At 42.9% G+C, this 24,556-nt stretch overlaps 1 protein-coding gene across 2 annotated transcripts in view; it reads left to right on the top strand.

Moving 5' to 3' along the window:
- GOLIM4 (golgi integral membrane protein 4) overlaps positions 1-24,556 on the top strand; it is a 99,117-nt gene that overhangs the window by 54,238 nt on the left and 20,323 nt on the right. Inside the window, exons 2-7 of one of the 2 annotated variants that reach the window (XM_043995636.1) lie at positions 6,356-6,430; positions 8,124-8,173; positions 10,100-10,153; positions 11,504-11,654; positions 18,828-18,910; positions 21,479-21,562. In XM_043995636.1, the coding sequence (XP_043851571.1) occupies positions 6,356-6,430; positions 8,124-8,173; positions 10,100-10,153; positions 11,504-11,654; positions 18,828-18,910; positions 21,479-21,562 (497 nt within the window). The remainder of the gene's footprint in view (positions 1-6,355; positions 6,431-8,123; positions 8,174-10,099; positions 10,154-11,503; positions 11,655-18,827; positions 18,911-21,478; positions 21,563-24,556) is intronic. The other variant, XM_043995637.1, reaches the window with a different exon arrangement.

Raw genomic sequence — 24,556 nt, 5'->3', positions numbered from 1 at the left:
AGGAAATAGAATCCCATGGGGGAATTGATCCTGGGCTATTGCTGTAGATGAAAGAACCATTGCCCTCTTCTAACAATTTTTTAAAACCCTATAAGAAAACTTCTCTGTATAATGTTTAGAGAGCTATAGACTAAATGCAGTCTTTGAACTCTTCCTCTCCAGGCAGGATTGATGGGCTGGGCTGCTTTTTGTTTTCCAAACTGATCTATGTTTTGCTGATTGAGTAAGTATAGTGCATTTAATTGATCTCTTGAGATTTTATGATGTGAGTCAAAGAGATAAAATGAAAAAAAAATATTGCTTTAAGAAGCTGGTACATTAAAAAAACACACACATGCACACACACACACACACACACACACACACACACACACACACACACACCAAGTACTTAGAAAAGCAGGCGCCTGCTTCCACTACTGATTGCACAGAAAATACTCGGCTACGTTTCAGTAAGCAGGAGAGTAGATGAGCATCCCGGCTTTCATCTTTGCTCCTGATTTCCAAGGATGTGAGCAGAGCACACACTGCAGCGTGGTTCTGTGTTCCAAATCTCGAGGGCCCACCATCGAACCCTTATCACTGTTGCCCTCATTTCCTGGGAAGCTTTTTTGATGATTGGAGAACAGTCATTAGGGACTGCTTCTTGGTACAGGGGTTCTTGTAGCATCAGTTCATCCTGGCAGATGTCTTTGACTTTCAAATATAAATAGAAAAGTAGAGATTTATGACAAGGATTGACTATCCATCTTCCTTCATCTCAGCAACACACTAAAACCTCTGGAGAAAAATCGCTAGCTAAAAAAGCCCAGTTCCATTAGAATTAAGAATGATTTTTTTTTCATTTGTTATTTTTTTTTAATGGCCATGGAGACATTCTCTAGAACTGCAGATGGAAACATTGATGCAAAGCGGCTGGGTCTGTTGGGCTGCCCCTTGCTCAAGTTTTATGAAAAAAAAAAATAGCTTTATCATCTGTCTGCAAAATGAGGAATGTCATTTACTTCCATGATTCTTTTAAGTAGATTTCCATCTCGAGAGTTTTAAACACCAGGAAAAAAGAAACTGTGACCTAGCCCAAAGCAGGCTGCCTGAGCTTTGCTCTTCATACACTTAGCAAGGGCTCAGTTAATCTTGGTGGTTGCACTGTAATCATTGGATTTAGGAGGGATCAGGAGAGGTTGGCTGGAGCGTTGCCCTGGTATCAGGTGGGATTGCATTTAACCCACTGTGGACAGATGGAAATCCGTGGGAGTTTTCCAGGCTCCTGGACAAGGAACTTCCCAACTTTTTTTTAAAACCAATAATGTGTTTTTTTTTAAATTACTAAACTTAATGATCTTTCATTAGTGCTGATCCTTCTTGACCTTTCTACAGCTTTTGATAATACCCACTCTTTGGGAAGAACCACTTCTCCCTGACCAAAACTACTCATTAATAGGAAAGTTTTCCTTCTATTTTCTTGGAGACCTTAACTCCCATTAGGCCTCACCTCAGGGGCCACTTCCTATGTGAGTTCTTCCCTGATGCCCCAAGCCGCTAGACTCACCCAGAAATGTTTTTTTTCCAGGGTTATGATATCATAGATAGATAGCCAGAAGGGACCATGGAGGCCAGCTAATTCAAGTCCCCCATTTTGTAGATAAGCCTAGACTCAGGAAAGTAAGTAGTCCCTTTCTCTATATGTTGTGGTGTTAGCTCCTACCCCACCCCAATAAGCCATAAAATCATTGAGAACAGCTGGAGCTTAGGGGCTTGTTAGGTGCTTGTTGAACTAACAATTTAAACCTGTTTGTTTGTTTTTTGGTTTGATTTCTGATTGGAGATGCAGACTGGCATATCACTACCCTTTCTGCAAGAGGCATTTTATACTGGGATAGTGCCAGGTCTGGAGTCAGGAAGACCCAAGGTCAAATCTATCCTCAACCATTTAGTAGCTGTGTGACCTTGAGCAAGTCACGTAAGCCTGTTGCCTCAGTTTCCTCATCTGTACAATGTTGGTAGTAGAACCTACCTCCCAGGGCTATTGTAAGGATCTAATGAGAGAATCTGCAGAGCACTTAGCCCTGTACCTGGCACATAGGTAGCAGTATAGAAAGTTGGTTGTTGTGGTGGTGGTGGTTGGTTGTTGTTGTGGTGGTGGTGGTGGTGGCTTTAGAGGAATTCATGCCCAGATAGTTATCCTCTGTTTTGTATTTCTCGCCTTTTACTGTTGATGTCACTGAGGTTTTGGATTGGATAGTGGCTACCATTTTCTAGGGCACTTTTGAATTTTGATATTGTCTCACAGTTGTACTAGTCTCTCTGTAAGAGTCTGGAGAATTTCCTTACTCAGATGATTTATGCAAACAGCCCAGGCCAGGAGTGGCTCTTGTGGTCTGACCCAGGGATAGGTAACAAATGATGTGCACGTGCGCGTGCCAGTGTGTGTGTGTGTGTGTGTGTGTGTGTGTGTGTGTGTGTGTGTGTGTTGCTGAATCAAGCCACTGCCTCAAAGGTAATTTATCGTCGATGTCGACTCTGTAAAACATAGAAAGGCACATGGCTGCTTGTAGACTTCGATATCATATATTAAACAGTGTCAGTTAATGGATAAAGTATAAGACCACAGTACAGATTCCAGCCATGGCAGTTACTAATGTGTGACAGCAATTGAGTCACTTAACTTCTCCAAGCCTCAGTTTTTTTCATCTGAAAAATGGGCACAATAATCGCTGGATACCTACCATATCCGGCCATCAAGTGAGTTCTTTATAAGTGCTAAAGACCATATGGATGTCAATTCCTATCACTGTCCTGAGAGTATTTGGCAATAAAACACAAGTCATGTGCCCCCAAAGCTAGTCCTCAGTCCCATGGGTTGTTTGCACAAGTCACCTGAATATAAGGGCATTCTGCTGTAGCAGTGAGGAAGAATTCAAAATTCAGACTCCGGATTCAAAAAGACAGTGATAAATTGGAGAAACCATTGGAAATAACCTTAGTGATATTAATATCAAGAAGCCATTAATACAAAATAGAAAATAACTAATATTCTTATTTATTATGTCCTTCCCCCTCCTTTCTTTTACTTGGGTCTATCATTCTAGATAGGTGTCTGAAGACTGGCAAAAAATCCACTGTAGCGAGTACATTTTGAGGTAGGCAGAAGGGTTCTTAGGCTTGGGAGGGAGGGCGGATAGAATGAAAAGGAAGCAAACAAGCACTTCTTAAACACCTGTGCCAGCCACTGTGCAAATATCAAATATTATCACTTTGCAAATATTGATCTCATTTGATCCGTGCAACAGCCCTGGGAGGTAAGTGCTATTATTATCCCCATTTGACAGTTAAGGAAACTAAGATAGACAGAAGCTAAGTGACTTGGCCAGGGTCATGAGCTACTGTGTAGTTGAGGCCAGATTTGATATCAGGTTTTTCTGTCTCCAGGTCCAGTCCTCTATCCTCTGGGCCACCTAGCTGGGGTGTGGAGGTGTGGAGAGGAGTGGGCTTTTGACCCACTTGGGGAGAACATGTCTAGAATTATTTAGTACCTTTGAGTGTGCCAGATGGGAGTGAACCAAAAAGGTTTACTTAAGGTAGGTAGATTGCAGGTATTTCTTCCTCTCAGTGATTAGCTTCCGCCCTCTTGGTGAAGATTAGATTTCTCTAACAGCATTTGTCCTTGCTGAGGCCAGACTGCATCGCCCAATACCTTGTTCTCCTCCAAGCGGGAAGGGAAAGAGAATATGTGAGTATTAAGCATCTACTATGTATGTGCTAGGCACTGTGCTAAGTACCAAGTGTTCTCTCATTTAATCCTTAAAATAACCATGGCAGGGAGATGTTTGTATTATTATCCCCATTTCACGGTTGAGGAAAGGTCAAGTGACTTCTCCAGTGTCAAACAGCTAGTAAATGTCTGAGGTTAGATTTGAACTCAAGTCTTTCTGAACCTGCTCTTATCTACTGCACCACCTAACTTAAGGTGTTGACAGATTGACTTCATGTTGTTCTTTCACCCAATTTTATCAAGCACTTTACAAGTCTGTGCTTTCTAAAATCAATCTCTTTTTCTTTTCTTTCCTCTCCTCTCTTCCTCTGTCTTCCTGTCTTTTGTTTTCTTTTTCCTTTCTTCTCCTCTCCCCTCCTCTTCATGTATGGGTCATCCTGACTGTTGTGCCAGCCATACACCTTGATGTGGCTGCTACCAGAAGATCGTAGCTTTCTCCTAATTTTCCAGTGCTTTCTTCCTGTTCTAAGCATATATGTTCCCCTAGCAGGGACAGGCTAGAGAGTTTAAAATGTTTCTGCCACTAGTGGAGGCTGTTGTCATCATGTAAATCTCACCCAGTTTACCTATTTGTCCTACCTCCAGTTGGGTCATAACAACAGGAAAATGAGGTATCTAGCACCAGGGCAGGAATGATGTCATTTGGTCCACATTGAGTCATGTTAAACATGCATGTTTTCAAAGTGGGTGAATGGTATTGGTATAGCCTTATGACCCTAATTGTATTTACTTAGCTCAGGATCTGGGAATCTGTGCACCTGGTTTGGAGAATAGATCTCTGTCTCTGTCCCTGTCTGTCTCTGTCTCTTTCTGTGTGTGTGTGTGTGTGTGTGTGTGTGTGTGTGTGTGTTATGAACCTAAATGATATTGAGGTTGGCGGTGCCTCACCCTCTCTGAGTGATCACGATTATACTGGTTTTCCTGTGTCTAATTCTGACATCATGATAATGGCTAAATTACCTGTGATTATCAGAGAAGATTTCTTCTAGCTTCCCTTTCCTCTAGCCAGTCCTGATACCTCAATAAAAATTGCTTCATTGAAGCAATGCCTTTATTTTGTTTTTTAAAACCTTTTAATTTTTTCATGAAATTGACAATCCACAAATATTTTCGCAAACAGAGAATGGGAGTATTGAATCAGAAGCTAGAGTTATTATTTATCATTTGTTTTTAAGAAATGTATTTTTACATTTAACAGAAAATGTATCACGATTGGTTTATTTTTGTCTGCTTTTATACTTTTGTGTTCTCTGAATTAAAAATGTCTTTTGAGACGTTTTTTGATGGCAAATCTATCATCACTCATTAATCTATGCCCTCAGACAAAAAACTTCACTTGAAACAACTATGCATGGTCCATCAAAATAGTTCAACACAATGGCCACATCTGAAGATCCCTATCTCATTCTGCATCTCTGGTGTGTCACCTCTCTGCCAAGAGGTGGGCATTTTGCTTTCGGGTTCTAGTTATCATCTACTTTGATTTGGAGTTCTGAGATATTTCAGAGTGGTTTTCCTTCATAGTATAACTGTGGTCACCATGTCAGTTTCTCTCCGGGTTCTTCTCATTCCCATTTGCATCAGTTCATTTAAGTCTTTCCAGGTTTTCAGGTTCATATTGATCATTTCTCACAGTGTAACCATATCTCATTATATCTCTATATCATAGTTCATTCTCCAATTGATGGACACCTATTTTGTTTATGCACTTTTTTCTTTTGTTATAATGACTAACACCATTATTTGAGGATCTTTTTCCTCTCTTCTTGACTTCTTTGGGGATTTATGGGTGTCTGTAGCTTTGCTGGATCAAAGGGTATAAACAACCTATTGATCTTTTTCGAATAGTTTCAAACTATTTTCCAGAATAATTGAACCAATTCACAATTCTAGCAACAAACAGCAGACAAGTGTGCCTGTCTGTCCACAACTGCTCTCACAATTACTATTTTTCCCTTGTCTATTTTTTTATTATTCCAACAATTCATTTGCTCCACATTTTTTCTGTATGTCCCCAGTAGCTTGTACATTGAGTTCCTAGCCAAATAGCTCTTGTTCTTTAAGTTCAGTGAAAATTTATTAAGCATAGTAAATGCAGAATATGCACTGTACTTTTATGTAAATTTGTAGACTATTGGTCTGTCCCATCCTACCTTGTGAACCCATATGTCTGGCTGCCATTTTCCCATGTCTTAATTGTTATTGTCTCAGAAAGGGATGGACCTAAGGGGGTGACCTACTCTGGCTCCACCATTTTGCAGATGAAGAAACTGAGGCCCAGTGACTTGGCCAAGGTCAAATGGGAAGGAACTAAAAGAGTTCTGATTTGGCCCAAGGCCCTCTGGCTCAAGATTGGCCCAGAATAGCCACTCATGTGTGGGAGCACAATAAGTAGGAAACTTACTGGGTTTTGATGCTTCACTACGCAGGAGGTCACCTATGGTAGAAACACCTTTCATAGTATATGCAAGGTTCTGTTCCCTTTCCCAGCCCATTCCTGTTTCTGGAAATTATCCTGAATGTGTTTGAGAATAGATATTCTTACAGGATTCACCGTTTTTTTTCCCCTTTCTTCTTTTTCAGTTGTATATGAACATAGATCAAGACTAGAAAAATCTTTACAGAAGGAGAGACTTGAACACAAGAAAGCAAAAGAAGGTAAAAAACTTTTCATTTGGCTCAAATCTTTTATTGTTCGGTATTCGAACACCTACTATGTTGGCTTTCCATTTGTTTTGGTGTAATATGTCTGGAATTGACTCAAGGTCAGTGTCAGAAAGTAAACCAGCTATATTCATTGTTACACCAAGAATTCAAGGAGTCAGAATTAGAATACACAACCTATGAGATCCTAATCCAGTACATAGTCCCTCAAGCTAGACTTATGTCTCACAAAGGTTTTTACTATAACAGGAAGTAATGTTGCAGCCAGGGAAATTGTTGGCTGGGTCCTTGGGTGATCTAGTGCATCATTAGATCTTTGCTCAAACTCTTTCCACCTTGGTGGAAGCTTTGCTTGATCTCTATGAGACATTGGACCTTTGGATATAAGGAACATTCATTCATGGTCACTAAGAAAGGGAGTTGACATTACATAGATTGAGCCCTGGATTTGGAATCAGAGAGACAGTAGATATATGTGGCAAGTCATTCAACCTCTTTGGGCCTCAGTTTCCTTATCTGTCAAAAGAGGGGGTTGACCTTGATGACCTCCAAGGTCTCTTCCATCTCTGAATCAATGATTCTATGACCTTCATTAAATGTGTTTTTGATATTTTATGTTTCTTTAGATATCCTTTCTTGAGAGGAAGTATCTCTAATAGACCAGAATTGACATGTCATGTTTAGTAAAAGTAATAAGTTGATCCTTTTGCCAGGTGTCTCCCAAAGCATGTGTAGTCTGACAAATGCCCTTTGATTGGCATGTCCTCTTTTGTAGAATCTGATCATTGTTGTTTAAATGCATATAACAGTTCTGGTAAGAGAAGCAGTGTGGGTTGGCATAATTGACTTTTTTAAAAATGAAAAACTGTTTTCAGAAAGCACAGCTCCTTTGGGACCTTTGTAATTTCAACAGCCTGAATTTCCCATTTTCTTGTGGTCATCCTAAAATTCAAGGTCACAAAGGCCCTTCCTGTATTTTGGGAACCTGGAAGGGTAGGTGACAGATGTCATTAGTTGGAATATCTTATTAAAGCCAAAGGTTGTCTTCTGAATAATGATAGTAAGAACAACAATAACACTTAAATGCTGCTTTAAAGTAGGCAAGGTGTTTAAAAAATCTCACTTCATCCTCACAAGAACCATGGGAGGTGGGTATTATTATTAACTTCATTTTAAGTATAAAGTTAAAAGCCCGTGGTCATGTTGTAGGAGAAAGTCGGCTCGACTTCTCATTTCGAGATTCTGTATGTATTTATGGAGCCATCTAGTGGATGAGAAAGCTTATGAACCATTAAGTGCTGTTTGGATGGAATGGTTTGGACTAGTCTGTTCTTCCAATCTTGAATGATTTTATGGTGCCATCTAGTGGCTGGTGATAAATCATCCTTTTCCATTTTCTCTAATAAAATGGAAACTATTCACTGAGAAAATTTGCTTTCTATACTGTTGGGGTGTTTTTTTGGTTTGTTTTCTTCAGCTTTTAAGATCAGTAGAAAGAAAAAAATAGTTCCCTTTAATTTAGTAACAAAGTTAACCATACAAAGCTGCCTAAAGGAAGTGATTTTTTTTTTAATTTAGAACCTTTTTCTAGGGTCTTATGAGAAGCCTTTTTCCAGTTAGACTGACATTGTAAAACATCTCCAAATTCATTGCCTATCTATCTGTGTCTCTTCTTTTTATTTCCTAGATTTTCTGGTTTATAAATTAGAAGCACAAGAAACACTAAATAAAGGAAGGGTAAGTTTTTGAGTGTGTCACTATGGGCTTCAGTTAACAAGAATGTTCGGCACTAAACCATTTGTACAGAAAAAGCCAAAGATTTTTCCAGTGCATATTGTATGAAAGGCACTGGAAATAACAAAATAAAATGAATAAATGACAAAATGAATGGTCCATGCCCTCAAGAAGCTTATCTTTTACATTTCCTTGGGGGGAAAAAAACCTTTCTCTGAATATGAGAAAAAAAAACAAATGAAAACTAACAATAATAAAAACTTTATTTGCTATTTGAGTTGAAAGGTAATGAGTAGTTAGTGGTTTAGGTGAATTATAGCCACAGGAAAATTACTTTCAAGACTACTGGCTAAGTTCCCACATTCTAATGAAATGCTATTTTCCTGGCCGTGGTTAAAGATGGGTAATTCTGTACAGGAAGGGCTCATGACTCTCCAGCATATAGGAACTTGTGGTGTGAGGACTCCTCACTCTGGGAAAGCTGAGACTTGCCCATGGTCACACAGGTATTTAGAGGCAGATTTGAACTCTGGTATTCTTGACTCAGAAGTTTTACCTTTTATGCACTGGGTTATAGTGACTCATATGAAATAATAATAAAAAACCCCCCAGCAATAATTGTAAGAAGAAAATGAAGTGTGTAATGTAGCTGATTTATTTAGATATAAAAGGCTAGGCTAGAGTTAATAAGTTTCAAGAGAGAGGAAGAAACCAAGATAAAAGAAACTCTGAAAGTCAATAATATGCTTTGGGTGCCATTTTTAGATAGACGTGGAGTCTTACACATGTGGGATCATGCTGTCTTGGAGCACAACTTCTTTGTGTTTTTTCCTTCCCCAGATTCCACAAAATGTGGATTTTCTTGGACATTGTTAAAGATAGGCCAGCCCTAAAACAAATGAGGTTGTTTTTTGTTTTTTTATGAAAACCTCTATGTATTAATTACAAGAGGGAAACAAAATGTGGGGATTATCTTAGTTATATGGTTGTGAAATTTTTATCCTCAGACTCTGGGTATACAAATGTAGAAGCCAGATGTCAGTTGGCTCACTCACCTCCATCATGTGAAAGTCTTGGCAGTTTTAGGAGTACTTTAGGCTGAGCTCATGGGCCTATCTCCCTTCCCTGCCCCGGTCTCTCAGAATGGAATGATTTCAAGTATCACGGCTCTCTTCTTACATCTTGACCTGTGTCTTGAGCACAATTCCTGCTATATGCTCTGCCCATGTAACTTTAGGCAAGTCCATCACTGTCTATTGAGAGTGTTTCTAGTACATCCCAATAGAATGTCAGTTTTTTGAGGTCAGAAACTTTTCCTCTTTGGATCCCATGTGCCTGGTACAATGTCCAGCACACATCAGGTGCTTAATAATTGCTTATTGGATCAGGTTGTTGCTGAACTGAGTAGGAATCTTCACTCTGCTCCTTCCCACCCATCACCTTGGCAAAGACCCTTGACTTCTGGACCTCACTTTGCTCATTGGTGAAATGAAGTGGGTGGGCTAGCTGACTTTCAAAGGGTCTGTTCCATATAGAAAACAGGCTCATGGATTTAGAACTCAAAGGGACCTCAGCAATCCACTCCTCCAGCCCCTTCATTTTACAAATGAGCCCCAGGAAGGTTAAAATGCCTATCAAGGTCACTCACTCAGGTAGCAAGCCACGGAGGCTATATTTGAATCCAAGTATTCAGAGAACTTCAAATCCAATACTGACTTTGACTCCAGCTCCAGTTTTTTTCATCACTTAAATATGACAGCCATACCTGACCCTTTCAGCCTTACTGCTAGCATGGAATAAAGAGACACTCTGTTCTCATCCCGGATTCAATTTAGAAGCAAAATCATTCTCTTAACAGCTAGAGGCTGAGTTTCACACAAGGCAGATCTGGTGTCTTTGCATTGACTTTTTTCTTCTTGAATTTTACAGCAAGATTCCAACAGCAGATACAGTGCATTGAATGTGCAACATCAGATGTTGAAAGTGAGTATCAGATGAAAAAATGGCCCCCTCTTGGTGAGTGAAGGAATGAATTAACTGTCCCTTAAGATGATTAGTGATGCTAGTCCACGGAGTGATTAACGGAAGGTTGGAGATCAAGGGACATGTATCTGCAGTAGATAAAATAGGGACGTGGTGGGAAATGATGCACACTCATCAGGCCCCTCTCTGTCATTGCCTAGCTAAACTCTGCATGTTTAGCTTATTTTATCTGTCCTCATCAAGTCCCCTTATCCTTCCCATTGTTGGCATTGGAAACTTTTCAGGCTTTTTATTTTTAGTTTATTTCTCCCCACACTAGGCTTCTGTTGTGCCTCTTCTGGACAAAAGTGTTGTCAGTTTAGCAAAGAGCAGTTAGGTGTGTCAAGATGAACTTCAGGGTACGCAGACATTTAATATGCTACCAGAAGCATACGATTTGTACTTAGAGATTTCCTTTCTTTAGTGCCTTAGCGAAAGTCATTCATTTACGTCAGGAGTGAAAATCCTTTGTATCCAACCAGTAGGAGTGACCTTTTTTTTCCCACCAAAGGACATTCTTAGTGACACAGAAACCATGAATTGCCACTGTTATATTTGTGTCTCCTCTTCACCTGAATGATGAGGATGGGAGGAGAAGTACAAAAACTCTACTGAAACTGAAACCTTGTCGGCTTCCTGAGGGTATATCAGGTGTATTAAGTCACAGCATTCTTTCATGGAGGATTATTGAGTGTAATGGGATTAATATCAGTTGAGAGCTTGGGACAGTAAATAATAAGACTGGCATCAAAAGCTCCCATAGACATGTAGGACATATCAGTGTTGCCAGTGAAAGCGAACCCCAAAGGAAACATCCTTGACATTTATGACGTGAGGTGCCAACGGAAGCAGAAGACTAGGAGAATTTGAGCTTGGAAATGGAAAGGTAGTGAAGGTGATGTGGGACATGGAGGGAATCCAAGAGGATGGAGACTTCATTCTATATAATTGACAGTTATTTGGGACCCCATGTATCTCAGAGATTTCCCCCCTTTTTCTAGTTACCCCCTTCAGACTTCAAAGATATAGCAAAAATCCTATTTTACATGTCAATCATACCTTGACCTCAATTCCAATCCATTTGTCTGGTTCAGAGATGTGTAGGGAAAAGGATGGGCAAGAAGAGGAAAACATTATTGGTGACTGTGTTCCCAAGGGTTGGACTTGGAAGTTTTTGTTCCCCCCTCCCCTTTGCAATTGATTCCCTCTTGCTATGAGCTGGATCCAGGGGAACAGAGGAAATTCCCCAGAACCCTCTTCCCCATTTTTCACATGACACATTTTTTAATGGTTCCATGTTGGTCTTTGCAGAGTCAGCATGAGGAGCTGAAGAAGCAACACAGTGACCTAGAGGAGGAACATCGAAAACAAGGCGATGACTTCAGTCGAACCTTTAGTGACCACAAGCAGAGATACCTCCAGCTTCAGCAAGAGAAAGAGCAGGAGCTGTCCAAACTAAAGGGTATTTAAAATGGAAGGGCAAAAGGCTTCATTCTTGGCTCTTTAATAATAGCAATAATAATGACTAGCATTTATGTAGTGCTTTATATATTGATGCCTATTTTATAGATGGGGAACAGGCTAAGTATTTGCTGAGGGTCACAGAGCTAGTATTGTAGGCAGGACTCTGTCCAGTGCACCATCTAGCTAGCTACCTCTGATAGAAGTCAGCATCTATAGGATGCTTTTCAAGGGCAAGTGCTATTTTCAATTTTGTCCTAATGCCCCACGGCATAGAATAGTACCTTGTTCCTCTTAGGCACATTTCATAAATGGTTGTTGAATTGAATCTGTAGACCCAATGCTTACAAGAACATGCTCCTTCAATAAATCATTATTCCAAAGAAATCTGGAAGAAAGATTCATATATAGAATGGGAAAAAATGCCCCCTCCTCTTTCCCCAAAGAGCTGCTTGGGAGTTGGGTGAGGAGGCATCTCAGGCAGGCTGTTGGGATCTTCTGTTCCATGATTTATATTTAGGAAGATTCGTGTGGCAGATTAACCATTCAACTCAAGAAGCATTTAGTAAGCACTTACTTAGTGCAAGCCAGGGACTCTGCTGGTCACCAGAGATACAGAAGCAAAGATGGAACAGTCTCTATATGCAAGGGAGGCAATGTGGGGTGGCGAATGAGGAGAGATATGTAGATAGGTGTCTACATACAGAATTATGTGTCTTTAACCTCAGTAGAAGATGATTTTCCAGGGAGGTATCAGCAGCTGGGAAGAATTAGGAAAGGGTCAATGGGAAAGGTGCAGTTTAAATTGGGCCTTGAGGGAGAAATTTGGGACTGGAAGGAGAGTTGTGTATAAATGGGGGGGGGGGGTCTTTGTCCCAGCTGATGGGAGTTTCTCTATGGATTAACAACAAAGAATGAACACACCTTGTAAACTTGAAAACCTTGGCTCCACATAAGTCACTTTGTTAGCAGCCTTTCCACTCTACTATTCATCCATTCATTTTACATCCTAGGTACTGTGTATCTATTAAGTGCTTACAGTGTGCTAGGCATTGGAAAGGAGGAAAGGGATTATTCATTTATATAGCAACTACTCTGTGACAGGGGCAGCTAGATGGTACCATGGGGCATAGAGTGCTGGGCCTGGAGTCAGGAACATTCATCTTTCTGAGTTCAAATCTGGCTTCAGATACTTACTAGCTATGTGACACTGGGTAAGTCACTTCACCTTGTTTGCCTCAGTTTCCTCATCTGTAAAATGAACTGGAAAAGGAAATAGCCAAACTACTCCAGTACCTTTGCAAAGAAAATCCCAAAAGGGTAATGAAGAGTCAGACACTACTGGGAAAAAAGATGACTGAATGAAGAATGATGTGCCTGGAACTGTGCTGAGCACTTTCACAAGTATTAGCTCTTTTCAGCTTCACAATGCCTCTGAGAGGTAACTGCTCTTGTCTCCATTTTATAGTTGAGAAAGCTGAGGCAGACAGAGGTTTAGCAACTTGCCTGGGGTCACAGAGCTAGTAAGCATCTGAAGTCTGATTTGGACTTGGGTCTTCCTGACTCCAGGCCCAGCACCATGACTATTGCACCTCTGGCTACCTTTAAAAGCATCACCGGAGATACCAAGACAACCAAAGCAGTCCCAGCATCCATTGGGGTGGGAGAGGAGAAGGATGGTGTATTCACAGATAGGTGTGGACTGGGGATACAGAGGCAAAAATACATGTAAAGAGTTCAAATACAAAGTCATTCACTTACTAGCTGTGTGACCTTGGGCAAGTCACTTGGCCCTGCAAAAAAAAAAAACCAAAATAAAAATCTGCCTGCTCAGATACAAAGTCATTTTCAGGAAGCAGGCACAGGAGGCAGGGACTTCAGAAGGCAAGTTATCAGCAAGTATTAAGTGCTTACTATGTTCCAGGCACTATGCTAAGCTCTGGGAATGCAAGGAAAGGTAAAAACAGTCCCGGCCTTAGGGAACTCACATTTGAGTAGATATAATGAAGGATGGAGACACCAGAAAAATGGAGCTGAGCTGGATGGGTCTGAAGGAACAGGGAAGGGAGACAGCAGGAAGAGGCAGGAAGCTTTGGCCTGGTCAGTGACAATGCTGCATCACAAGGGTTCTGAGGGAACTCAGAGGGCAGGAGATGATCACATCCTTACCCCAGTAATAAAGGTAATGGTGGATTGATTACCAATTCCTGGGAAAGAATAAGTCCGGGCTGATTGATTTCTCAGCTCTTATCTTTCCTGACCTTGCATCCAAGCTTATTTTAGATGGGTGAGGAGTGTCTGAGTTATCTGTCCTCAACTCTCGGATAGGTGCCGGATGGATTTATATCCACAGAGGGATCACAGAATAATGCAGACATCAGGCATGTGGTGCGTTTGTAACTATGTGATTGGCTTCAAGTGGTCACATAACCTGATTCCGCTGGAGAATCTGAACCCACTAAGATAGGTCATAAAGAGAATGCTGGATGCTGAGTCACAAAGACCTGAGTTCAGATCCTGACCCAGACCTTTCTATCTGTGTCATTCTGGGCTCAGCCTTGGTTCTTTGGTTCCTCTGAAAAACAGGATAATAAGAATACCCATCCTCCAGAATGGCTGTGAGGATCCCATAGTAAAGTACTTTCTGAACCTTAATGCTGTCTCTACAACTTAGCTTTCCTTACTCTTATCATTCCTAAAGCTTCTCTCCCATCCTTGGGACCTTGCTCATCAGTGCTTAATGTCCTGCCTTAGTTGCTGTTCATCCTAATCAGTCAGTAACATACATCAGCCTGGGTCCCACCTTCAGTAAAAATGAGCTTTACAGGGGCAGCTAGGTGGCACAGTGGATAGAGCACTGGCCCTGGAGTCAGGAGGACCTGACTTCAAATCCGGCCTCAGACACTTAACACTTACTAGCTGTGTGACCCTGGGCAAGTCACTTAACCCCAATTGCCTCACTTAAAAAAAAAAACTTCACAGAGTCATCAGTCATCGTTAAGCTCATATCTCACACTTATTGCCCTTTATCAATTAACAGTAATTAGAATTCTTCTTAATGATAGTATTTCCCCTTCCTCCTTTCTTTAATCTATCCCATTTCCCAGATAACCTGCCCTCAGTTCCTAGAATATAGCTACGTCTCCTATCACACAAGGGGGAGGGAGGAAAAACATGAGGAGTGCCTGGAGAGCCCCTTCAGCCACTGAACCCAAGTAAGAAATGGGCAAGAGAGAGGACAGGTAAAGCACAAACTGGGAGCCGGGCCCTCTCACAGCCTGATGGTAACGGTGGTGAGGAGGACAAGGAGAAGAGATACCAACATTTATATACTGCTTACTAGGTGCCAGGGACTACATTAAGTACTTTACAATCATCTCATTTGACCACAACAACTCTAGGAGGTAGGTACTTTGATTTTCCCCCATTTTACAGGAGAGGAAAATGAGGCAAACAGGGGCTAAATGATTTGCCCAGGGTCATGTACCTGTGTTTGAGGACAAATTTGAACTAAGGACTTACTGACTCCAGGCCTGGTACTCTATACACCCTGCCACCTAGCTACCCCAACTCCATAGGACAGGAGAGGACCAAGATAAGAAATTTCTCTGAGAGACTATTTACTTATTTTCTAAAAACCTGAGTTAATTTCACTAGAAAAATGTGAAATTCTTCTGATATTTCTTAACTTCATTAAGCTCGGATCTCAAAGTTGCTTCACACTACAATAAGGTTTAGTTGTGCACCAAAATCCACTGAAGTTCTTCAGAACTTTGTGGACAAGATTGGGGGGTGGGGACGGGGCGCACTGAGAGAAGGTGCTTGAAGGATAGAGGAGAGGTTTGGAAGGAAAGGTTCCACCCCTGACCCCAGCTACTCCTACTTTTACTTTTGAATAATGGAAGTGAAGAAGAAATTGGAGATGTGGCTGTGGTGAGGACAAGGATTCAAATCTCCCAATCCCTACCACCAACAACCACCCCCAGATGGCTGTGTGTGACCTGGGGGAAGTGACTCCACCTCAGGCTCTTTAGCATTGAAATGAGGGGGTTGGACTGGACAGACTCTGAGGTTCCTTTTAGCCCCATCTGTGATCATTGATGTATCTGGCATCCTTTCTGCAGCTGATCAGAACAGATAGCACCTGGACTAGTGCACTGTGGGGCTTCCTGGTTGGTTATGTCACTCAGTAGAGCATGAAGTTTTGGGGTCCAGAGCAAAAATGCTGGCTCAGCTCATGCATCCTTTCTTTGATGCCCTCTCCCCAGACCCATACAATCCCTAGCATTGTTCTGTCCCTCTTCATGTTTCCTTCCTTCCTTCCTTCCTTCCTTCCTTCCTTCCTTCCTTCCTTCCTTCCTTCCTTCCTTCCTTCCTTCCTTCCTTCCTTCCTTCCTTCCTTCCTTCCTTCCTTCCTTCCTTCCTTCCTTCCTTCCTTCCTTCCTTCCTTCCTTCCTTCCTTCCTTCCTTCCTTCCTTCCCTTCTCTCTCTCTCTCTCTCTTTCTCTCTCTCTCTTTCTCTCTCCCTCCCTCCCTCCCTCCCTCCATTCTTTTTTTTTAAATGAAGCAATTGGAGTTAAGTGACTTGCCCAGAGTCACATAGCTAGTTAATGTTAAATGTCTGAGGCCGGATTTGAATTCAGGTACTCCTGACTCCAGGGCTGGTGCTTTATCCACTGCGCCACTTAGCTGCCCCTCCCTCCCTCCATTCTTCCTTCCTTCCTTCCTTCCTTTCTTTCTTTCAAGACAATGAGGGTTAAGTGACTTTCCCAGGGTCACACAGCTAGTAAGTGTCAAGTGTCTGAGGTCAGATTTGAACTCAGGTCCTTCTGAATCCAGGGCTGCCCACTCTTCATGTTTTCTTAGAGAACTTTATATCTTTCTCTTAGCTCTGTTATTTCCTCCCATGTATTTCCCCTGCTGTTCCTCTTCCTTCTCTTCCTCCTCCTATTCCTCTTCCTACTATTTGATTGGCCCTAGAGTTTTTTCACGGTAGGGAGCTCAGGGTAAAGAGCCCCTAACCACACAGAAGTACCCGTAGTCTATAGCTTAGCGTCTTCCAGAGCAATGGAAGGCAGTGCAGAGGGCAGGGCAGTGGGAGGTAGCGTCCCTGGCTTCCCATTCTGGCTGTGGAGTTCACTCCCTGAGTGGTGGACCTCAGGCAGGTCAAGAAATCATTTGGTCTCTGTTCCCTCATTTGTAATCTGAGGGTGTTGGACTGGATAACCTTTGGGGTCCTGTCAGGCTCTACGTGCGTGCGTGCGTGCGTGCGTGTGTGTGTGTGTGTGTGTATGAGCATCTGTGAGCTGCTTGGGACACAGAGACTAAGGGGCTTACTCAGGGTCCCACAGTGTTCCATGTGAGAGATGGGGGTTTAGCCCTGACTGTCCCTACTACAAGGTCACCTCTGTCTAATACAACATGCTCCTCTTTTGTTTATACATCTATATGTATGTGGTCTCCCTCCTGCTGTCCTTGAGGGCATTGCCTATGCCTTTTAATTTGTTTGTATTGAAGTGTTTCTACCACCTAGTACAGTGCCTAGCACACTGCGTGTGTGTGTGTGTGTGTGTGTGTGTGTGTGTGTGTGTGTGTGTGTGTGTGTACTTAATTGCATTGGATCCAAGGACATTTTGGTTCATGGCAGGCCATAGCCAGGGTATTTCCTGTGAATCAGCTTCTCCTGTCCATCATTGGTGGCCAAGTTAATACTTCATTTTATATTCCAAGTTAGTATTTCTTGGCTTGGGCTTGATCTATTTTTAAATCCCATCTTAGTCAAATGCATATCCAGGGAAGGCATGAAAAGAGATCTTTACATCAGAAGGTTGGTGAGGGGAGAGCCCTGGGGAGTCTCTAAGGGGGACAGAACTTGACCTTGCTTGCCCAGATAACAATCAGTAAGGCTGCCTGCCCTCCAACTGTAAAGGTAGAGATGGAGCATTTGATTTGACTCCGGGCAAAGGCAGCATGAAAGTATAATAGATAAAAGAGCTGGCTTGAGTTCAAGTCCTACCTCTGACACATCCCTGGCCAAGGCGCTTGACCTATCAGTGTATGTTGCAGAGCAGGTTCCTTTCTGTCTCATGAAGACAGAATTTCTTCACTGGTAGTCTCTTCTACCTATGCAACTGCAAATCGAGGGGTTTTTTAAATATAAAAAGTCAGAATTTGAACAGATTGATATGTATTGGATCAGATTATCTGCAAAAAGAAAGGAAGGGGGGACAGCTAGGTGGCGCAGTGGATACAGCACCAGCCCTGGATTCAGGAGGACCTGAGTTCAAATCCAGCCTCAGACACTCGACACGTACTAGCTGTGTGACCCTGGGCAAGTCACTTAACCTTCATTGCCCCACAAAAAAATAAAATTAAAAAAAAAAGAAAGGAAAGGAGGAAGGAAGGGGGGGGAGAGAGAGAGAGAGAGAGAAAGAGAGAGAAAAGAAAGAGGAAGAAGGCATGAGAATTATCTAAAGAATCTGCTCAGAGTCCAAGGGCTATGGAGCGCCATCTAATCAGCTCATACATGAAGAAGCTTTTCCTAGCATAGTCTTTATTTTGACTTCTCTTGAATGGCTCTTGGGTGCTCCTCAGGTGAAACTTGTTTTTGAGGCCAATGAGAATACAGGCAGATGACAATGAGACATAGTGGCCCTGTCCCTGAAAAAAATGAATATGTCTGTTCCTTTCAAAATAGAGATCACATATTTTAGACCTCCTAGCATCCCTCCATACAGGTGTACCTGTTAATACACAAAAATTTTTTCAAGCTGAATGGCTTGTCTCATTTGTAAGGATTTGTTCATAAAACCAAATTGGTTTGGATGATGAGATGAAGTGATGGCAGTGTTGTCTTGTTTTTTGTTTTTTTTTGGCGGGGCAATGAGGGTTAAGTGACTTGCCCAGGGTCACACAGCTAGTAAGTGTCAAGTGTCTGAGGCTGGGTTTGAACTCAGGTCCTCCTGACTCTAGGGCTGGTGCTCTATCCACTGGGCCACCTAGCCGCCCCCCAGTGTTATCTTTGTGTGGCGAGCAGCACCCCTCTGCCCCTGTGCATGAATTGGGGTGCGAGTTCTGATGGGAAATCCATCTTGAAGCAGTTTGTCAGGATTCCATGCGATATGTGGATATTGAAGTCTTTTCATTATTTAACTCTGCCTTTTTTTCTAAAATAGAAACAGTTTACAATTTGCGAGAAGAGAATAGACAGCTAAGGAAGGCTCACCAAGACATGCACACGCAGCTTCAAGATGTAAAGGTACGTTCAGTCCAGTCCCAGGTCTCTTGGCTCTTTGGCTGCTTAGCATTGTCCAGCGTACCGTACCCTCTTGGAGCACCTGGGCCCTCCCTGGCCCTTGTCTGGTAACCTGAGGATCCTCCAGAAGAGGGTCCTGCCACCTGATGATGGAGTGAAGGAGCAGGGCATGTCTCACCTGCCTGGGAGGATGTGCCAGCTTGAAGGGTCTCCATGGAAGAGGAGAGTGGTAGCATTATGGGATTAGAGTTGGAGGGATGGCAGAGGCCCTTGTCCAATCCCTGGATGAGAATAAGGATGAGGAAGGGGAAGCCCAAGAGAGTGATGTCCTTGCCTGGCCCTTACATTGATCCTGAGAATCAGAAGCAGGATTTAACCCCTGGTCCTTGGACCCAGGACTGGAGCTTCTGTCTACTGTGTCACTGTTCCACTTGAACCCCAGAGGCCAAATCTAGAGGCAATGGGTAGAAGTGGCAAAGAAGCAGAATTAAATTTCATGTAAAAACATAATCTCTTCCTTCTGATTAATGTCCTTATAGATAAAGAATTGGACAGGACCTTAGTGGTTGTGAAAGCCGGGCCTTTCGTTTTCCAGATGCCAAACACTGCAGCTCAAAGGAGCTAAAGGATTTGCCCAGGGTCCTAAGGCTGGCAATCGTCCATGGAGGGAATAGCCCCAGTCTTTCTGAGTATAGCTCTGTCCTTTACTCTGTGGAATGAACTGACCCGGGAAGTCATGGGCCTCCCCTCCCTGAAGGTCTTTGGGCAAAGGCTGAAGGGCCACTTGCTCAGACTGTTACAGTGGGGTCTCCTTTTCAGCTGTGGCTCTGGCTCAATGGTGGTGGTGGTGGCTGAGGTCCCTTTCAGCTCTGAGATCTGGGATGTACCAAGGTTTAGGGGCTGAGCTTTATAGTTGGGCATGGTCCATGGAGTCAAGGCTCAGTTGGTTCTTTGGTACCTACCGTAAGGCTTCACCATTGCTTTCTTATTGCTTGAGAGCCTTGGGAAGATAATCAGGCTAAGTGGTCACTTCTGATTAAACAGATGACGAGTGGTAAGAAGGAAAATCCGCATCGGGATCAGTGTGAACATTCTTGAAACAATACCTTAGAGATTCAAATCAGTTCTTGTGGGAGAAAGGAAAGAGAATTGTTCAAGCCTCATGTTCTGAACACAGTTGATAGGCACACACTGGCTGGGTGTCTTTGAAGGAGGTTTAGAACCACTTGGCACATACTCTGTGCCTAAGAATTATTGAGAACTCTGGTGAGGACTATAGGAGTCAAGTTCACCAAAGGACAGTCATCTAGTAAATACCTACTATGTGCCAGGCACGGTACTAAGTGCTAAGAAAGGCAAAAGACTGCTCCGGCTCTTCAGGGGCTCCGTCTGACAGACAAGATAATGTGTAAATTGCTCCATACAGACAAGTTGTATGTGTGATAAACTGGTGATGACCAGCGGAGAGGAGCCACTAGCATGAAGGGAACATGCCAATGGCTTCTTGTCGAAGGTGAGAAAGACCAGCTCATACTCAAACACTGAGGATGGAGGAAAGCTCTTTTTCCCTCATGAATGTCAACTTAAGAGAAAAAAGCTGCTATTTTGTGCAAGCTTCCTGTGCTTCATGTAAAAAATGTGTTTCTGGGAAATTCAGCATCAGTGAAATTTAACAGAATTGAATCCTAATGTATATGGGTTAGGGAAGAGTCACTAGTCAATGCTGGAGGAAATCCGGGCTTTTATGTTAACTCTTCTTCAAGCAGAATGCACAGCTACCTTTGGAACTTCGCCTCAAAAATGTCCACATACCCTTGGACACATCCCTATGATTGCCCTCGGTTCTAATGTGGTCCTTTGATTTTAGTATGGTATTGTTTAGCAACCTGGGCCCAAGCCAGCTTTGTTCATGAAAGATCACCAGATACTGGATTCAGCATGGGAAAGAACCTTAGAGACCTTATAGTCCAAGGGTCTTAAGCTTTGTGGGGTCATGGAACCCAAACAGTGAAGCCCATGGACCTCTCTTCTCCAACTCAGGCTTTTAAAAAATGTACTATTCATCATTGAAGAAATTGCTTGATTTCAGTTGGAGGTTAGTGAAAAGAAGGATGTAATTTTTTCCCATCAGAGTTCACTGACCCCTCGTAAATCCATTCATGGATCCTCTCATGAGCCCTGATCTAGGCCCATCTCTGGTGTTATAGATAAGGCAGCCCAAAGGGAAAGTGACTTGCCACAGGTCACACAGCAGGTAAATGGTGGGGTCCTCATATTCCACTTTTTGCTGGGATCCCCAGATGTCTCCATTTTGACTTTGATTTCCTATTCTGTAGTCTCACTGATTGTGTTCAAAACTCTCCATCTTAAAATAAGAGTATAGACCAAAGGAGATTGAAATACAGAGCTTGGCTTTTTCCTTGGGATTTTTTTTTGGGGGGGGGGGTTGGGGAGGGTTGAAAAGTCAGTTTGCACAGTTGAGCCCAACATACAGTCATGTGACTATCAGCTGCAGAAACATATGCTTTGGGATCTTAAAGCTCAACATGTCAAAATTCTTTCTCTATGTAGCAACAGCATAAGAATTTACTGACCGAGCACGAACACCTAGTAGTGACTTTGGAAGACCACAAGAGCGCGCTAGCTGCTGCGCAGGTTAGGAGTGTGACAGCCTCTCATGATGGGTTCTTTTCCTAGGCGGCTTCCGTTTCTCAATTCCTGTGTGCATGTAGCTTCTTGCAATGACTCTCCAGTGAGTTGCAGCCTGGACAGCCCAACACTGTAGGGATTCTGGGGAATTATGCATGCTTTCGACGTTTCTGGCTCTCTTTTCTTCACAGCTATCCCTCTCTCCTCTCAGAATGAGTGACGCTAACCCCTTCAGCAGTGCCTTTGTCCTAAGGGTTCTGTAGGTATGACTGAATCTGTAGTGAGGAGGGGCCTGTCAAGCCCTTGTCTGGCCTACGTGTTACAAGACGTGAAATTTTCATTAACTCTCATTAAGATGTATTGGATTTTAGAGACCTGAGAAATTGGCTGCTTTTGAGGGGTGTTTTTCCCCCTCAAATGGGAACTGTGGAAATGGCTTATAATCATTAGTACTCATACTGATATGTTATCAGATTCAAGGCTCATACTTTGTTCTGACATAGTAGTAAATATTACCTTTGGAAGGGCCCCCGAGACCTTAGCTAGGAGAGAGAAGCTCAAACTAGTACTGTGCAGGATGTGGGGAGGGTGCTGCAGTGAGGTGTGTGCTGCCACTCCTAGATAGCAAGAAATAGAACCACACCTGGATGGAGGGGTTAGCTCTGGGGCCCCCACTTAACTCAGCCCCAAAATTAAGCAAAACATTAGAAGGGGAGAGGAATCAGCTGAGCTCTCCTAGGAAGTAGGAAGGAACCATCAAAAGGGGAAGGTGATAGGAAGAGCCTTTTAATATGGAGATCACAATTGCAGTAGGGAGTCTTCTTTTTGCTTTTCTTGCACTTTTCCTGGAAGGTAGATATTGTAAGGGAGAAATAGAGGTGTGGGAGGGAACCCCCCAGAAAATGCTGCTGTCTGAAGGGTGTCTCCCTCCACCACCTTTACCCTAATTCTGAAAGCTCTCTGGATGTGCTAAAGTTTTTTTTTTGTTTGTTTGTTTTTGTGGGGGCAATAGGGGTTAAGTGACTTGCCCAGGGTCACACAGCTAGTAAATGTCAAGTGTCTGAGGCTGGATTTGAACTTAGGTCCTCCTGAATCCAGGGCCAGTGCTTTATCCACTGCACCACCTAGCCACCCCTGGATGTGCTGATTTATTAAAAACTTAAATTAGCTTGACTTTAAGGAAAAAGACTCTCATTTAAGCCCTTGTATAGGGAAATTCTGCCAAGAAGACAGGGACAGGAGCAGGAGGGATTTTCATCATCCAGACCAATGGTTGGGCCCACTAACTCCTGATCCTACCATCATCTTTATCACCATAGCAGAAGACCTTCATTAAAACCTTACCCCCCCCCCCCAGTCTATCAGTTTAGCCCTTACCTCAAAATTTTTCTTTCTTTCAATTCAATTCAGCTTCTCTGTTCCAGATGCTTACTGTGCTGAGTATACAAAGACAAAAATGAAACATTGCCTGCCCTCAAAGAGCTAACATTCTCCTGGGGTCATAGAAATTCAACACATAGTAATGGCAGGAGGAGGGAGGGGGTTGGCTAGGGAGGTGGTGAATCTGAAGTCCCTGTGGAATGTGATCTGACTCTTGAGTGGCTTTGGAGAGGCAGAGGTGCATTCCAGGCATGGGAGACACCCTGAGCAAAGGCAAATGGACAGGAAATGGGAATGCAATTTATGAGGAGTAGCAAGTATAGTGGACAGGAATAATGTGAAATCAGCTTACTCAGTCAACAAGCATTTATGAAGAACTCGCTAGGTGCCAGGCACTATGCTTGGAGCTACAAAAAACACCAAAAACCAAAAAGCAACAAAACGCAGAACCAATCCCTGTCCTGACAGCCTTATGTTCTTATATGCACATGAAACACCTGCAGAGTAGATAGGAGGTGATCTGAGAGGGGAAGGCACGGGTAGCCTAGAAACACGGGTTAGCGTCCGTTTGTAAGGGTCTTTAAATGCCAAGGGTAGAGCTTGTATTTTACCCTAAAGGAAATAACTCCAGAGGAGAGCATCATAGTAAGGCCTGTGCTTCAAGAAGATTCCTTTGGCCCCTGGTTAGAAGCTGTATCTGTGAAGTGAGAGACTGGAGGAAGGGGGACCTAGCAGGAGCTAATTGCTTTAGTCCGGGTATGAAGCAATGGGAGCCCAAAACAGGAGATACCAGTAGACATAACGGAGACAAAGTTGACAGAATTTGACAACTGATTGGGCATGGAGGGCAAAGCTTACAAAGCTGAGTGATTGGAAGGTTGGCAGACTGCTTGACAGAAATTTGAAAGGCAGGATACAGTGTGTTTCAGGTGGAGGAAAATAATGGATTCTCCTTTAGACAAGATGAGTTGTTTGAATAGGTGGGGCCATCCAGCAGGCAGTTGGTAATGGGGTCCAGAGCTCAGGAGAGAGACCAGGACATGTTAGGTAGGGTTGGGAAGTCATTGCCAATGAGCAAAGTGAAAGAAGAGAAGAGAGGATACGGGATAGATCCCTGGGTTGGGGACACTCATACCCTAAGGGGTGGAATACGAATGGTACTCCAGTTAAAGAAAGTGAGGAGGGTCAGTTGGACAGACTGGAGGAGAATCAGGAGAAAGTGATGTCACATAAATTCAGGAGAGGCTTTCTAGGAGAATGTGGCCTGAGGATCATTGGATTGAGCAATGAAGAGATGAATTACCTTTGAGTGGCTTAATTCAGAAGCCAGAATGCTAGAGGCTGAGCAGTGAGTGGAATGTGAGGAAGGTGGAAGCAATGAGCTTAGACAGCTTTTTCTGGGAGTTTGACTATAAAAGAGAAGAGAGGAGGGTAATTTGAGGGAACATCATGGTCAAGAAAACGGGAGGTTCTAGGCATGTTTGCAGACAGCAGGGTGGGAGCTAGTGGTTAAAGAGGGGTTATAGGTTATAAAGAGCAGAGATGATCTAAGGGGTGCGTTCCCAGACTAGATAGGAAGGAAGGGGATTAAGGAACATGTATAATAGTGAATCATTCAGG

Source organism: Dromiciops gliroides, chromosome 3, assembly GCF_019393635.1.
Source record: "Dromiciops gliroides isolate mDroGli1 chromosome 3, mDroGli1.pri, whole genome shotgun sequence".
Lineage (NCBI taxonomy): Eukaryota > Metazoa > Chordata > Mammalia > Microbiotheria > Microbiotheriidae > Dromiciops > Dromiciops gliroides.
This window is presented reverse-complemented; position numbering and strand designations above follow the sequence as displayed.